The sequence below is a fragment of the Erpetoichthys calabaricus genome, chromosome 9, assembly GCF_900747795.2.
Source record: "Erpetoichthys calabaricus chromosome 9, fErpCal1.3, whole genome shotgun sequence".
Taxonomy (NCBI): Eukaryota; Metazoa; Chordata; class Cladistia; order Polypteriformes; family Polypteridae; genus Erpetoichthys; species Erpetoichthys calabaricus.
Window position 1 is genome coordinate 195,711,869 of NC_041402.2, and position 14,262 is coordinate 195,726,130.

The following is a 14,262-nucleotide window of genomic DNA, read 5'->3' on the forward strand; positions in this document are numbered from 1 at the left end:
TGCAGTTTTGGTCTCCAGGCTACAAAGAGGACACAGCAGCACAAGAGAAGGTCCAGAGAAGAGCGACTGGCTGATTATGGGGGGCTACAGGGGGTGAGTGATGAGGAAAGATTAAAAGAGCTGAGCCTTAAGGAGATGAAGAGGAGACCTGACTGACTGAAGTGTTTAAAATGATGAAGAGCATTAGTCCAGTAGAGTGAGACAGTGACTTAAAAATTAGTTCATCAAGTACACGGGAACACAGTTGGAAACACATTAAGAGTAAATGTCACACAGAGAGCCACAGACTCGTGTAATACGTGACCAAGTAGTGTGGTGGACACAAGGACTATAGGGACCCCCACACCTTGACTTGATGTTATTTTGGTGGATTTACGTGGACAGGACTGGCGAATTCTGATGGATTGAAGGTCTTGTCCTCATCCACATTGATCTAACATTTTAACCTGCAAGTCTTCTTTTAGCTTCCCTGACCTCTCGTCTGTCCTCTTCACTCCTGATAGATAGATACATAGATATGAAAGGCACTATATAATAGACAGATAGATGTGAAAGGCACTATATAATGGATAGATGTGAAAGGCACTATATAATAGATAGATAGATACATAGATATGAAAGGCACTATATAATAGATAGATAGATAAATATGAAAGGCGCTATATAACAGATAGATATTTACTTTATTAATCCCAATGGTAATTCACATGAATGGCAGCCCCATTTCTCTGTCATTCCTTCTCTTTTTTTTTTTTACGTCACCAAATTTCAATCAAAACAGTTAAATTATTTTTGGAAATTTTAGGGTGTTTTTTTGTTTTTTTTATTTTAAGGTGGTGTTTTTCGCCCTAAATATGGACTTATCCAAATTCCCTGTCTTTGTGGGCACCCACTGCCCTTCATGTGCCGTCCTGCCAGTTGTCAGCTTTTGAACTAAATGATAAATATGTGAGCGAGTGAGTCAGTCACTGTGTGTATATTCAGACTTTAGTATTATTTGAATGTGAATTTGGGGTCATTTGTTAGGATTGGGGTCCACTTCTTATCATTTGTTTTTCTGTTTAGCCCACTTGTTCTCAAACTCGGCCCTGGAGACCCCCAGAGCTGCAGATTTCTGTTCAAACTTCTCTTCTTAATTGAATTCCAGTCCTAACTAAGTCAGCTGTTACCTCTCAGTTTCTGTGTTTTGGGGTCCATGTTGAAATGACAAAACTACGGTTGGTACATTTTGATTGGAATGTGCCCGTCATTTCTGTATGTGACACGCTGATAATTCCGTGTTTTTTTTAAATGTTTTTATAATTTTCATCATCGTTCTCATCTTGATTTCTAATTTATTTCCCACTGAGCCTGTCGGTGGGCCTGGCACTGAAGCAGATGCAGCCTTTCAGCATTCAGGATCTCCTGCCCCGGGGGTCTGCTCTGCTCGTTGTTAACTGTCATTATTGGGGTCAAACTAAGGGAGCAAACGTCTCCAAACCAAAAGAGCAAATCAGTAGGAGAGGACAGCAGTGAAGTAAAGCTAAGCTCTTCACGCCAACACAAAAGCACCAAATGTCTCTGAAGTGTCAAATCCCACCGCTGTGCTGACTTGGCTGCAGAATTAGAAGGAGGCAGGCGGTGTGACATTGTGGTTAAGGCTTTGGACTCTGAGGCTGTGGGTTCAAATCCCACTACTGACCCTGTGTGACCTGAGCAAGTCACTTCACCTGCCTGTCCCTATAATGGAGAAAACAAAAAAAAAGAAATGAAACCAATCGTCTCTCAGATGTTGTAAGTCACCTCAGATAAAAATGTCACCCCCTCTGTAAATGAGATCAATAAGAAGGAAAACGAAGGAAACAAAAACCTGCAGCCACCGGGGCGCCCAGGACTGAGCCGGAGATCCACTGGTGTTGTGTTCACGCTATGAACAGTCACCTTATGAACGAGTTCTCTGGAACAGATATGGTTTGTGGAACAGATGAAGTGCAGCCTGCAGCTACGGCTTTACAGGTCGCCATCTTCTTCCTGCTCACTTCATGTCTTCTACTCCCTTTGTTTGTCTTGTTTGTGTGTAAATGTGAATGTGAGAGTGAGGAGGGACAGAAATGTAAAAAGAGCAGAGAGAGAATGAGAAAGCAAAAGAAGGACGATCCATAATGCAGTGCAAATAAAGTGACTGAGGGGTGAAGGTACAGCAGAATGACAAAAAATCAAAGGTGCCAACTGGCTGAGGGGGGAAAAAAGACACGCGTGCCATGAAGGAGATTGACACGGAGCTCAGAAAAGTGCTGGACTTGTTCACAAATCACATATTAAGGCAGCAATGCCATTCTGTCACACCATTTCCCCAGTGTCACTTACAGCCCTCAGAACGAGACATTACCTCAGCGTCAATCCAGGCCTTCTCCATTGGAAAGTATTTGTAACATTTGCTGTTGTATCTCGCCCATCCAGGCTGACATAACTCAAGACTCTCGGACACACCTGAAAATCAGAGACCACCGCTTAATGAAGGCCATTGGATGTTATTAGAATTCTTTACATTTGCAAGACCTTTTTGACCTGAGACCACTCTGTATGCTAACTAATGGCTGCCACCCCGTACCATTCATGTTCAGCATGGCGTCAGCTGGCCCAGCTCACATGATTGAATTACCAGAGTCATCTTCAGTTCCCGTTTCATCAACAGTGGACCACTGCTGGTCTCTTGAAAGGTCTGTTGATGGCACAGGAGTGACGTACTGTTTGTCTGATAAAGAAACGTATGTAAGAAGGACCTGTGTCTGTATGGTCATCTACTCCACCTGAGTGTCCTCCCAGAGAGGCTTTCCACAGTCTTACTAGTCCACTTCTGCACTGTCCTTATGTGCGGCTGAGCTGATTTCAATTTCTGTGTACATGAGAGGACAAGAAATGCCATGGCATGGTCACAGTTGACCAAAAGTCTCCATGGGATGTCATCCTAAGCCTCTGAGATAGTGATGGAGAAGGGCCCAGAGCTGCTCGCGCTCCAGTAGCACATTTCACCAGCTGCTTATATGTGGGAAACTCTGACCCTCATGTAGTGTCGTCAAGCTTTGTCTTGTTTTTATTTTTGTTTTTTTTAATTTAATTTTGTAATTGATGATGTTTTTGATTTTGTTTTGTCTGATGTGTACTTTTCTTGTGTTATTACTTTAGTTATTAGGTTTTCTGTGGAGAATATGCACTATTTTTATTTGTTTTCTGCCCTGTCTCCTGCACGTGAAGCCTAAGTGTGCCAGGCCCTAATCGTGCAGCTGGCATACATGAACTGACAGTTCAGACGTCAACTTTGGATTGGCTGTGTTTGGATTACTGGGTTTTATTTGATGATTATGAGGTTTGGATTTCCTGGCTTGTGACCTTCACATTCGTTTATAAGGTACTGTGACTGGTTTGCTGGTTCTTGGATATATAGATAGAATAGACAGGAAAGGCACTATATGATAGATAGATAGATAGATAGATAGATAGATAGATAGATAGATAGATAGATAGATAGATAGATAGATAGATAGATAGATAGATAGATAGATAGATAGATAGATAGATAGATGCATTTCCTGATTCCAAGGGGAAGTTCCTTTCTCACTTGCCTTGTTTGTTAATGTCTCTTTTTAATTCTTTTTGAGAATATCTCTTCAAATCTAATGATACTTTGTTTCGGTTTGAATTTTGGCTGACAGGACTGAGGCCTGTTCTACATGTTAAGGTCAGAGTGAAGTTCTGGTTTGGCTTTTCTTGCTTTTTTTTACCTCCTTTTTGTGATATTTAGGTGCCCGGATCACAACTTTTAGGGGTCTACATTTGTTGATTTATTGAATGACTTACCTGTAACTGTGCTGATGATGAAAGCAGCCAGCAGCAAGCCAAGTGTTGTAGCCATTGTGCTCAGACTTCTATAAAAGAGAACACATAAGATGAGTCACTAAAGGTGCCAGCGTGTCATGAAGACCAGACAAATGAGGCCGAGGAGACCCCTGAACATGTGAGGTGACGTGTGGCCCCTGTTTGTCTCTGATAAGCCCCTCTGGGTGATGATTACAGGTACTTTTTCATGCTGATTTCAAATTTGTGCTCAGAATTTTTCTATCGTCTTTAGTTTTTGAGTTTTGCCAACATTTATTATATAAACTCTGATTAAGGTATGCAGGTTTTTAAAGTTAATTTCAGGATTTTGTTGCTGCTTGTGAACATTCTACAACTTTCCACCTTAAGTTCAGATTTATAAGAACACTTTGTTAAGGAAGTAGAAGTCAAAATGGCCTCAGAGTCACATGTGTTCCAGTAACGAGGTCAGGATCTCAGAAGCGATGTCTGCATTTGATTGTTTTCAGACTCCATTTGTTGTCCTGAACATGCGGAGGAAACACAGAAGGCGCAGATCAACACTCGCCAGCTGGCTTGACTTGACAAATGGACGTATGTGGTGAGGTTTTAAGCTTCTCCTCCGTGCCTGATGGCCTACAATGTAAAGTGCCAGTGCGGCAGGAGATTCTTTTACATTTACAGAAGGCGAGTCACTCTAGAACACAATGTCATGTGTCAAATACATAATAGTAAGTTTGTGAAGACATAACTTGGACTTGAAAACCTCTGAACTTATCCTTTAAGTGACGTCTTCATGAAGAATTGTCTGATTATAGTTAGAGTAAAGTCCTCAGTGTTGGGACCCGTTTATGTCTCTTTTATTTTTGACATACGATTTTTGTTTTGTGTGTTGGTAGTTCTGATGCTTTTGGCTCTGAGCCCCACATCAAATATTCTTTTGGTTAGTCCGGGGGACATTGTGACATTCTGGAACGTCAGGACATTTCCTGGTGGGCTGGTCGAGTTGCCATGCCAACCCTTTCAAATTCTCATAAATGAATGCACATACATTTACTAAATCCTTGAACAGATGGCCTGTCCCTAAATAGTACAACACCGCTTCACGTGAAATCGAATCTAAACTGCATTCGACAATGGACAGCAGAGATAATAGAAAAGTGGTGCAGAGAGAGAGACAAGATGAAGTAAAAAAGGAAGACGCAGCAGACAACAAAGACCCCGTCGATGTCCTCGTAGAGCGGACTGGTGGCTCTGTGGCTGAGGATCTGCACTGCTATCAGGATGGTGGCCATTGTGCCAGAAGGGATCCTACTCCATTGGGCCCTTGAAGGAGGACCTTAACCTGACTGGTACTCCAGAGGTGCCATACGATGGCTGACCCTGCACTCTGCACTCTGACCTGCAAAGGTCACACAAAATGTCACCTTCCCCTTGGGGGTCAATACAGTGAACCAAAAAATACACAGCAGCAGTTTGTAATCATTCTCTGTGATTATTCTGCGTATTTCTTCAATGTTTTCATCAGTTTAGGGCTTCAGACTATGCAGAGCTCAGCTTTTTGAGTTTGTTTTCAAATATTTTGTGTCTCGCTGGGTCACCATTTTATTTTCCTGACAGGAAGGCCCTCTATGAGGAATTTTATGAAGTGTTTGAAAAATGTTATGAGGACACCTTTCCTGCTCATTAGCCATCGTGTTTTCATCTGCTGTGCTTTTAAATATAAAGATAATAAAAGTGTAGAATGTGCGGCGCTGCGTTGACTTTCTGTATTTGAGGCCCAATGTCCCTATACTCCTTCCTTAAGTCATAAAGAGTGAAAAGAAGGGTTAGCAGGAACAGAGCAGGTTTGGTCATCTTTATATGCTAGAATGCAGATCAGGAGAAAAAAAATCAGATTTGTATTTGTACTGCAGATTCTACAATGCATATTAAACAAACAAATCATCAATCAAATGTCAAACAAAGGCGTAGTGTTTCCTTAAAATGCGTGTTTTTTGTGAAAAATCTCAACTGACAACATCAATTGCAATTGTCCTTTCAATGTCCTCAGCTTGGCCAAATCCTTGAGACGTTCTTGAGACATTGAAGGTCTTCAGAACATCTTAAACCCCTTGAATGTGCTAAGTGACGCCACTCCTGATGTAACTGTTAAACGTTCTTGTTAAGCTGACACAAACCTTTGCAAATGGGTGCGAGTATCGCCTGCTCGTCGACTGCATTCTTATCAGATCATTTATATAAATTAAAAAGAGCAGCAGCCCCAGTGCTGCCCCCTGCTGGACACCACTTTTAACATCCACTCATTCTGTGACGTTTCCTTTTTTTTTTTTTTTTTTGTTCTTTATTTCGTCTTATACGATTTCTCATATTAGAAATTTGTTAGTTTTCGCATACCCCTTGGGGTTAGAGTGCAGGGTCAGCCATTGTACAGCGCCCCTGGAGCAATTACAGGTTAAGGGCCTTGCTCAAGGGCCCAGCAGAGTAGGATCTCTTTTGGCAGTGACAGGGATTCGAAACGGCAACCTTCAGGATACCACTCCGCCCTTCACCATAACCCACTCCTGCCTGTGTCTGAGACAATTTTTACCCAACTATGCACCTGAATTCCCCATTTCTTCTGGTTTGATCACAAACCTTTCATGGGTTACTTTATTAAAAGCCTTCTGAAAATTAACATAAATAATAAACTTTGTCACCTCCCTGATCGCATCCTATAGTTGCTCACTTATAGAATTCCAGCATAATAGTAAAATGTGACCTTCCTCGTCTGAAGCCATGCCGACTGTCCCCTAACACTTCCTTCATGTGTCTCTTGATCTTCTCCTTAATAATCCCCTCCATTAATTTACCTGTGGAGTACGTTAAGCTCACTGGCTCGGCTCGTCCACCCTTCATGATATTCACCAGCCACTCGTCTTTAGGAATTACACGAGTATGCAGAGATTTTTAAAAATATGTGTCAAGGGTTTCTATCTGCACTCGCTGGCCTCCTTAAGCCTGATTTTGTCCTGGCGGTTTGTTCGATTTCAGCCTCTTTAATTACAAGGCAGTTTGTTTCTCTACAGTTCTCTTCACTGAGTGCAGCCACAGAGCGATGTGACAAATTCACAGGTAGCCCAGGCAGCTCTTCTCTCTGCAATTTCCAAATCTCTCAGTATGTCCTTAGTAGTCCCTGTTACTTCTGTGAGGTTATCGACTTCTTCACACAAACTGTATAAACTTCAACAAAATGCAAGTTCAAGTCATTTGTGATTTCAGTGTTGGTATATTCTCGCTCCCCTTCACTGTTCCTCATTCTCTTCACCTTCTTGTCTGTTCTTTTACTACTAAACAATTAAAGAATCTCTTTAGGGCGATTTTCTCTCCAACTGTCCTTTAGCCTTCCTGATAGCCTCTTTAACTGCTGCTCTCATTTACTCTATGGTTCATACTGGAGTTACTGATCTTGTATGTTATTTGTGTTATTAACACATTCATGAGTGTCATTCCTGCCAAAGTCACTTTGCCTTCACCTTCCAGTCAGATCTTTATATGGCCCTGTTGATGTCCCCTGCATGTCTGGTCCTGACTCAGCACCCCACTCACTACACTCTGCACGGTACGTTCTAATGGGACTTGCAGCAAACAGCCCAATAGAAGTGAGGATGCATTGACTGAGAAGTCACCAGCACTTTGCTCCCTTAGGCTGTCCCATCATGGACCTCAGCAGCCCAGTGTGATGGAAGAGCATCTCATCAAGCACATCTCCTGATCTCAACGGCACACTTCATGTGTAATAAAACAGCTGATGCCTTACCTGGGTCACCCGATTGATAGTGCTGTGGTGGATTTGCCTTCTCCGCTTTGACTGGGGTCCTCAGTTTGCTGGGAGCTTTTTATTGCTTCAAAGAGGTGTGGGGCTCATGACGTTGGTTTGCTTCTCACATGTGATGTGTCAACATGAACATCCTGGAGGAGGACTTCACTTCCAGTGAATCCTGAATGCTTTCCCAAGTGGGGGGTGTTTTTGGGTTTTCAGTGGGCACAGCCAACTTCTTGTAACATCCTGGATGAGCGAGTGATTCGCTTCCCCCAAATTATTTGCAATTCCATTGAATGGGTTATATTTTTTATATTGCTGGTGGGCACAGCCCTCTTGTTAAACTTTAAGTAGTTTGTTTCATGTTGTCTCTTTGCATTTGGATAAATTGTAATTGCTTCTGCTTTACATAGAGAAGTAATAAAAGAAGAACGTTTAATTTCATATCCTTCACCAGGCCATCAGTAAATAATCTGAACAATGGCACAGTTTGGGCACCGAGCCAGTCAACAGGTTCATCAGATTGATCAAACACTTCTGATCTTATCTGGAACCAGACATGACATGCAACAGGCTGCAGTTATTCATTTACAGGATTGTGTGAATAAGAAAGTGCACCCCCTGCATTCAGCACCTGCTGTCACCACATTTGACATGTGACACTCTTTAAGTGTCTTCACGTAAGAGGAATCCACACAGCAGCTCTATGACTCTTGGACTTTGTAGAACTTTCTGGTGTCTGCAGCCTGCTTGGAGTCAGCCATTCCAAACCTTTCCAGGTCTTTTTTTAAACATTCTTTTGTGACTTTGGACAATCTGCTGTCAGTTCAGTGCTCTCAGTGTGACAGCTGGCCTTGGGGGCTGCACTGGTGTTTCAGTGTCCATCGTGAAATTCATGGCTGACTCAATGCCAAGGAGCAAAAAAGCAGGTCCATGTCATATGGAATATGCCATGTTGTGCAGATCCACTGGTGACTTGTCTGCCCTTCACTGGGGATGTGGTGGGGAGATCAGAGTACCTGCAGGAGACCCCATGTAGACACAAGGAGAACAGGCACATGCCTCAGTGACCAAGAATCTGCACAAGATTCAAAGCCAGGATGCAGGATCATCACTCCGTATGTCAATCTTAATTTAATAAAAGGACTTTAGGAGGCCCAGGGGGTTTTATGGGGCAGCACTGACTCCTAGGCATCAATTCTGGGCCTCTGGATGTTCTTTGCCAAGATGCTTCAGTTCAGACTTGACCAGGCTTGTCATCTGGGTATAAAGTTGGGTACTTCCTGGTCCTTGCATCTCATGGAGACTGGAGTCACTTCAGGGGACGATTAAAATGAGGGCTGCACTGACATTTCCCAGCATTCCTGTTAACTCAATGATTGCATTTATCTATTGAACTAATTTGAAATGAGGATCAGACTTCCACTTGTTCACATGTGGTTTAAGATCACACCACTTTTCTGGGATTCTGCTTTCCTCTTCACCAACCGTGAGTGTCTGCAGATGAGGAGAATCTGATTGAACTGCGTCCACACCTGAAGTGCACCCTGTGGGACTTTGGCCTGAAGCAAGTGTTCCAGATGTGTGTCTAAGAGGCAGCTGTGAGCCACAACAACAACAACATTTATTTCTATCACACGTTTTCATACAGGTGATGGAGCTCAAAGTGCTTTACAAGATGAAGAAAGAAAAAAGAAAAATATAAAAATAAGATCAGACAATGCTAAGTAACCAGGCCAGGAGGACAGGAAAAAAAACTCCAGAATGATGGAGGAAAAGAAAAAAACAAAATGTGTGAGGGTCCCAATGCCACAAGACCATCCGGCCAGCCCCCTCCAGGCATTCTACCTAACATCAATGATCTCAGTCAGTCCTCATGGCTTCATGTGGAAGAACTTGATGATGATGGTCATGTGGACCTCTGACCTTCAATCCATCCATGGAGGGACTGCACGGTGCTTTGATCAGGTGGTGGGGGCGCCGAACAGAAGAGAAAGTAGGGGTTTGTACGGATTGTGGAGATATGATAAGAATGATAATTCAATGTATAGAGCAGCGTCTCTCAACCTTTAAGTATTTGCCACCCGAGTTTTCATAACAGTTTTAATTGTGCCCCCCTAACATTTTTTTGAAAGGAGCCCACTAATACCAATTTGTTCTTTTTTTAATTAATGATATATCACAGATGCATATTTTATTATACTTACTTAACTTTTATCGACATTTATCTAACTCTAGATTTATTTTTCTAGTATCAGAATGGAGTTTAACTTCATTTGTTTTGATGTATTTTTCATATTTTCAATTCTTGTTTTCTTTTTTCACATCTTCGCACCCCCCTTTTTGTTACTTTGCACCCCCCAAGGGGTCCCGCCCCACAGTTTGAGAACCACTGGCATAAACAGCAAACACTAAAATGAAAATATGAGAAAGCCGTGTTACAATGACGGGTTTTTGGCATTTTGTTTAAAGTGCTCCACCATATCAGCCTGGCGAATTTCTATCAGTAAACTCGTATTCCAGATCTGAGGTGCATCACAGCAGACGGCCACCCGCCTCACCAATTCTGTTAAGTTTAGCTCTTCGATTTATAAGTCGACCCTCATTTGAAGATCTAAGGTTGCAATTTGGAGAGTAAGATGACAGACATTCCACAATATAGGATGGCGTGAGATGATTTAAGGCTTTGTAAACCATACGCAGTATTTTACAGTCAATTCTAAATGGCACAGGTAACCAGTGTAGTGGCATGAGAACTGAACTAAAAAGGACAACACAATGAAGAGCAGCACAACTCGGCAGCCATACTGAGACAGGCATGCGGCCTGCTCTCAAGAAAGCTGACCAGAAATGAGGACTCGACTAGAGACATTTTAAGTAACTAACAAGTCTGTGTGCCGCCTGAAACGACACATCACCATTTATCAGGTTGTATGGTTACCAATATTCAAATGTACTTTGCATATTGTTATTATTTATGAATATTATCAATAATACATTGTTTAAATTGTAACTCAACTCCTGCTTGTCTTTTACTACACCTAATTGCCTGAGGTTTTAAATGTAGAAGGGAAGGTGGGCAGAAGTTCTATACTATAATATCTTCTAAACAGTAGTAAGTCTGTGAGATGAGAGGCATTCTTACAAAGGCCAAACATTAATAATACAAAAGGGTCAAGTCGATCAATATGATACTCTACCAAGACAAAACATAAGACATTTAGAAATGTTTCTGTTTTTGCTATATATTTAAATGATTAACTCTCTTTTTGTTAATTTCATTCTTTTTTACCCTTTCTCTGTGCAGTTTTCCCCCTTTGCTGTTTCTTATTAATGACAATTAAAAACGAGCCAAGCAGACACCCTGGCAAACAACACTGAATAGTCAAAGGCTGCAGCTACTTTAGTGTCAGCCCCACTAATTAGTAAATAATGGATTAAACTTAAACAATTAGAACACCTGGAAAAGTAGAATGAAAATCTTTAAAAGAAACAAAAATAATTTTTCCCATATAACTGCTTAGTACATTTTAATATATATATATATATATATATATATATATATATATGAGGGTGGCGCAGTGGGTAGCGCTGCTGCCTCGCAGTTGGGAGATCTGGAGACCTGCGTTCGCTTCCCAGGTCCTCCCTGCGTGGAGTGTGCATGTTCTCCCCGTGTCTGCGTGGGTTTCCTTCCACAGTCCAAAGACATGCAGGTTAGGTGGATTGGCGATTCTAAATTGGCCCTAGTGTGTGCTTGGTGTGTTTGTGTGTGTCCTGCGGTGGGTTGGCACCCTGCCCGGGATTGGTTCCTGCCTTGTGCCCTGTGTTGGCTGGGATTGGTTCCAGCAGACCCCTGTAACCCTGTGTTCAGATTCAGCAGGTTGAAGGATGGATGGATATATATATATATATATATATATATATATATATATATATATATATATATATATATATATATATATATATATATATATACAGTACTGTGCAAAAGTACACAGGTGTGAAAAAATGCTGTAAACAAAGAATGCTTTCAGAAATATAAATAATGATTGTTTATTGTTATCAATTTACAAAATGCAAAGCGAGCGAACAAAAGAAAAATCTAAATCAAATCAATATTTGGTGTTCCTACCTTTTGCCTTCAAACCAGCATCAATTCTTACACAAAGTCAGGGATTTTGTAGGATTCTAGTCAGGTGTCTGATCAACCAAGTCTACCAGACAGGTGCTAATGATCATCAATGTCACACGTAGGTTGAAACACAGTCATGAACTGAAACAGAAACAGCTTCAAACTGGGTGAGGAACAGCCAAACTCTGCTACCAAGGTGAGGTTGTGAAGACAGCTTCATGTCATGGCAAGATTGAGCACAGCAACAAGACCCAAGGTAGTTTTACTGCATCAGCAAGGTCTCTCCCAGACAAAGATTTCAAAGCAGACTGGGGTTTCAAGATGTGCTGTTCAAGCTCTTTTGAAGAAGCACAAAGAAATGGGCAACGTTGAGGATCGTAGACACAGTGGTCAGCCAAGGACACTTAGTGCAGCAGATGAAAGACACATCAAGCTTATTACCCTTTGAAATCGGAAGATGTCCAGCAGTGCCATCAGCTCAGAACTGGCAGAAACCAGTGGGACCCTGGTACACCCATCTACTGTCTGGAGAAGTCTGGCCAGAAGTGGTCTTCATGGAAGAGTTGCAGCCAAAAAGCCATACCTCCGACGTGGAAACAAGGCCAAGTGACTCAAGTATGCACGAAAACATAGGAACTGGGGTGCAGAAAAATGGCAGCAGGTGCTCTGGACTGAGGAGTCAAAATTTGAAATATTTGGCTGTAGCAGAAGACAGTTTGTTGGTCGAAGGGCTGGAAAGTGGTACAGTAATGAGTGTCTGCAGGCAACAGTGAAGCATGGTGGAGATTCCTTGAACGTTTGGGGCTGCATTTCTGCAAATGGAGTTGGAGATTTGATCAGGATTAATGGTGTTCTCAATGCTGAGAAATACAGGCAGATACTTATCCATCATGCAATACCATCAGGGAGGCGTATGATTGGCCCCAAATGTATTCTGCAGCAGGACAATGACCCCAAACATACAGCCAAAGTCATTAAGAACTATCTTCAGAGTACAGAAGAACAAGAAGTCCTGGAAGTGATGGTATGGCCCCCACAGAGCCCTGATCTCAACATCATCGAGTGTGTCTGGGATTACATGAAGAGACAGAAGGATGTGAGGAAGCCGACATCCACAGAAGATCTGGGGTTAGTTCTCCAAGATGTTTTGAACATCCTACCAGCTGAGTTCCTTCAAAAACTGTGTGCAAGTGTACCTAGAAGAATTGATGCTGTTTAGAAGGCAAAGGGTGGTCACACCAAATATTGATTTGATTTCGATTTCTCTTTTGTTCATTCACTGCATTTTGTTGATTGATGTAAAATAAATGATTAACACTCCCATTGTTGAAAGCATTCTTTGTTTACAGCATTTTTTTCACACCTGCCTAAAACTTTTGCACAGCACTGTATATATATATACATATACTGTATATAATATTTATATATATATTTTACCAAACTTAGTTTTCTAATTTCTATATTCTTCTCAAAACACAGAATCTGGGGAATAACCGTTCACTTAATTAGCACAGGAGTCCAATTAAAAACAGAAGCTGCTTGGAACGAAAACCTGCAGCCATCGGGGGTCCCCAGGACTGGGTTTGGAATTCCCTTAATTCTAGTGAATTAAAGACAAAAGTGTGAACTCATTTTTCAGCATTTTGCAAAGTTATAAGAGATCTAACTTTTGCTATATTTCTTAAATGATCTAATTAATATGTGATTTAAAATTCAGGTCAGAGTCAATAATAACCCCTAAATTCTTTACCTCTGTCATGACTTTAAAGCCTAGTGGATGAAGTTTATTTCTAACACCCTCATTATATCCATTTTTGCCAATCACTAAGATTTCTGTTTTCTCCTTATTTAGTTTGAGAAAATGGCTACTCGTCCACTCAGAAACACAAGTAAGACATTGGGGTCAGTGAGCCAAGAGAGTCGGGGTCATCAGGCGCCATTGACAAGTTGGCAGTTGTGTGTCGTCAGCATAGCTGTGGTGGCTCACGTTATGCCCCGAGATAATCGGACCTCATGGACGCATGGAGAGCCTTTCATCTTCACTTGTATTGCAGTGTGTCGTTTGTCTCAATGGCTGCCCGTTTTCAACATGAGACACAGATGCCATCGACACTCGCCTGCTTCACCTTACCTTGCATTTCTGTGCCGAATTATTCTGTGCAATACGTGAATCCTTTGCACTTTACATTTATCTGTCATACAGGAATTATCACCACAATGTCATAGTTGATACAAAAATGAAATAAATTTGCTAAATGTTGAAATTTACAAACTTGAAGAGACTATTTGAGTAACAGCTGCTTGTGTGGCATTAGGCAGGAAAAACGGGGAGGCAAGTTGTGAAATACGAAGATATCAGCCAGCAGAAAACAATATGCCAGGGGAGCAGGAGTGACTCAGGGGTGAAGGAGGACTTGGTGAAAGCAGCTTCAGGTGACAAGTAGCCAAAGGGGACATGGCACAGTTTAGGGGCCTCACAGTCTAAATGAGTGCT

At 41.8% G+C, this 14,262-nt stretch overlaps 1 protein-coding gene across 2 annotated transcripts in view; it reads right to left on the bottom strand.

Annotated features, from left to right (window-relative positions):
* Positions 1–14,262, bottom strand: part of LOC114657054 (lactose-binding lectin l-2-like) — a 561,576-nt gene that overhangs the window by 110,381 nt on the left and 436,933 nt on the right. Inside the window, exons 1-2 of one of the 2 annotated variants that reach the window (XM_051931859.1) lie at positions 3,838–3,901; positions 2,369–2,469 (exon numbers count right to left, since the gene is read on the bottom strand). The exons of the other annotated variant lie outside the window; for it this stretch is intronic. Coding sequence (XP_051787819.1) covers positions 2,369–2,469; positions 3,838–3,892 — 156 coding nt within the window. The 5' untranslated portion in view covers positions 3,893–3,901. Of the gene's footprint in view, positions 1–2,368; positions 2,470–3,837; positions 3,902–14,262 lie in introns of those variants that run through there. 2 annotated transcript variants of the gene reach the window in all.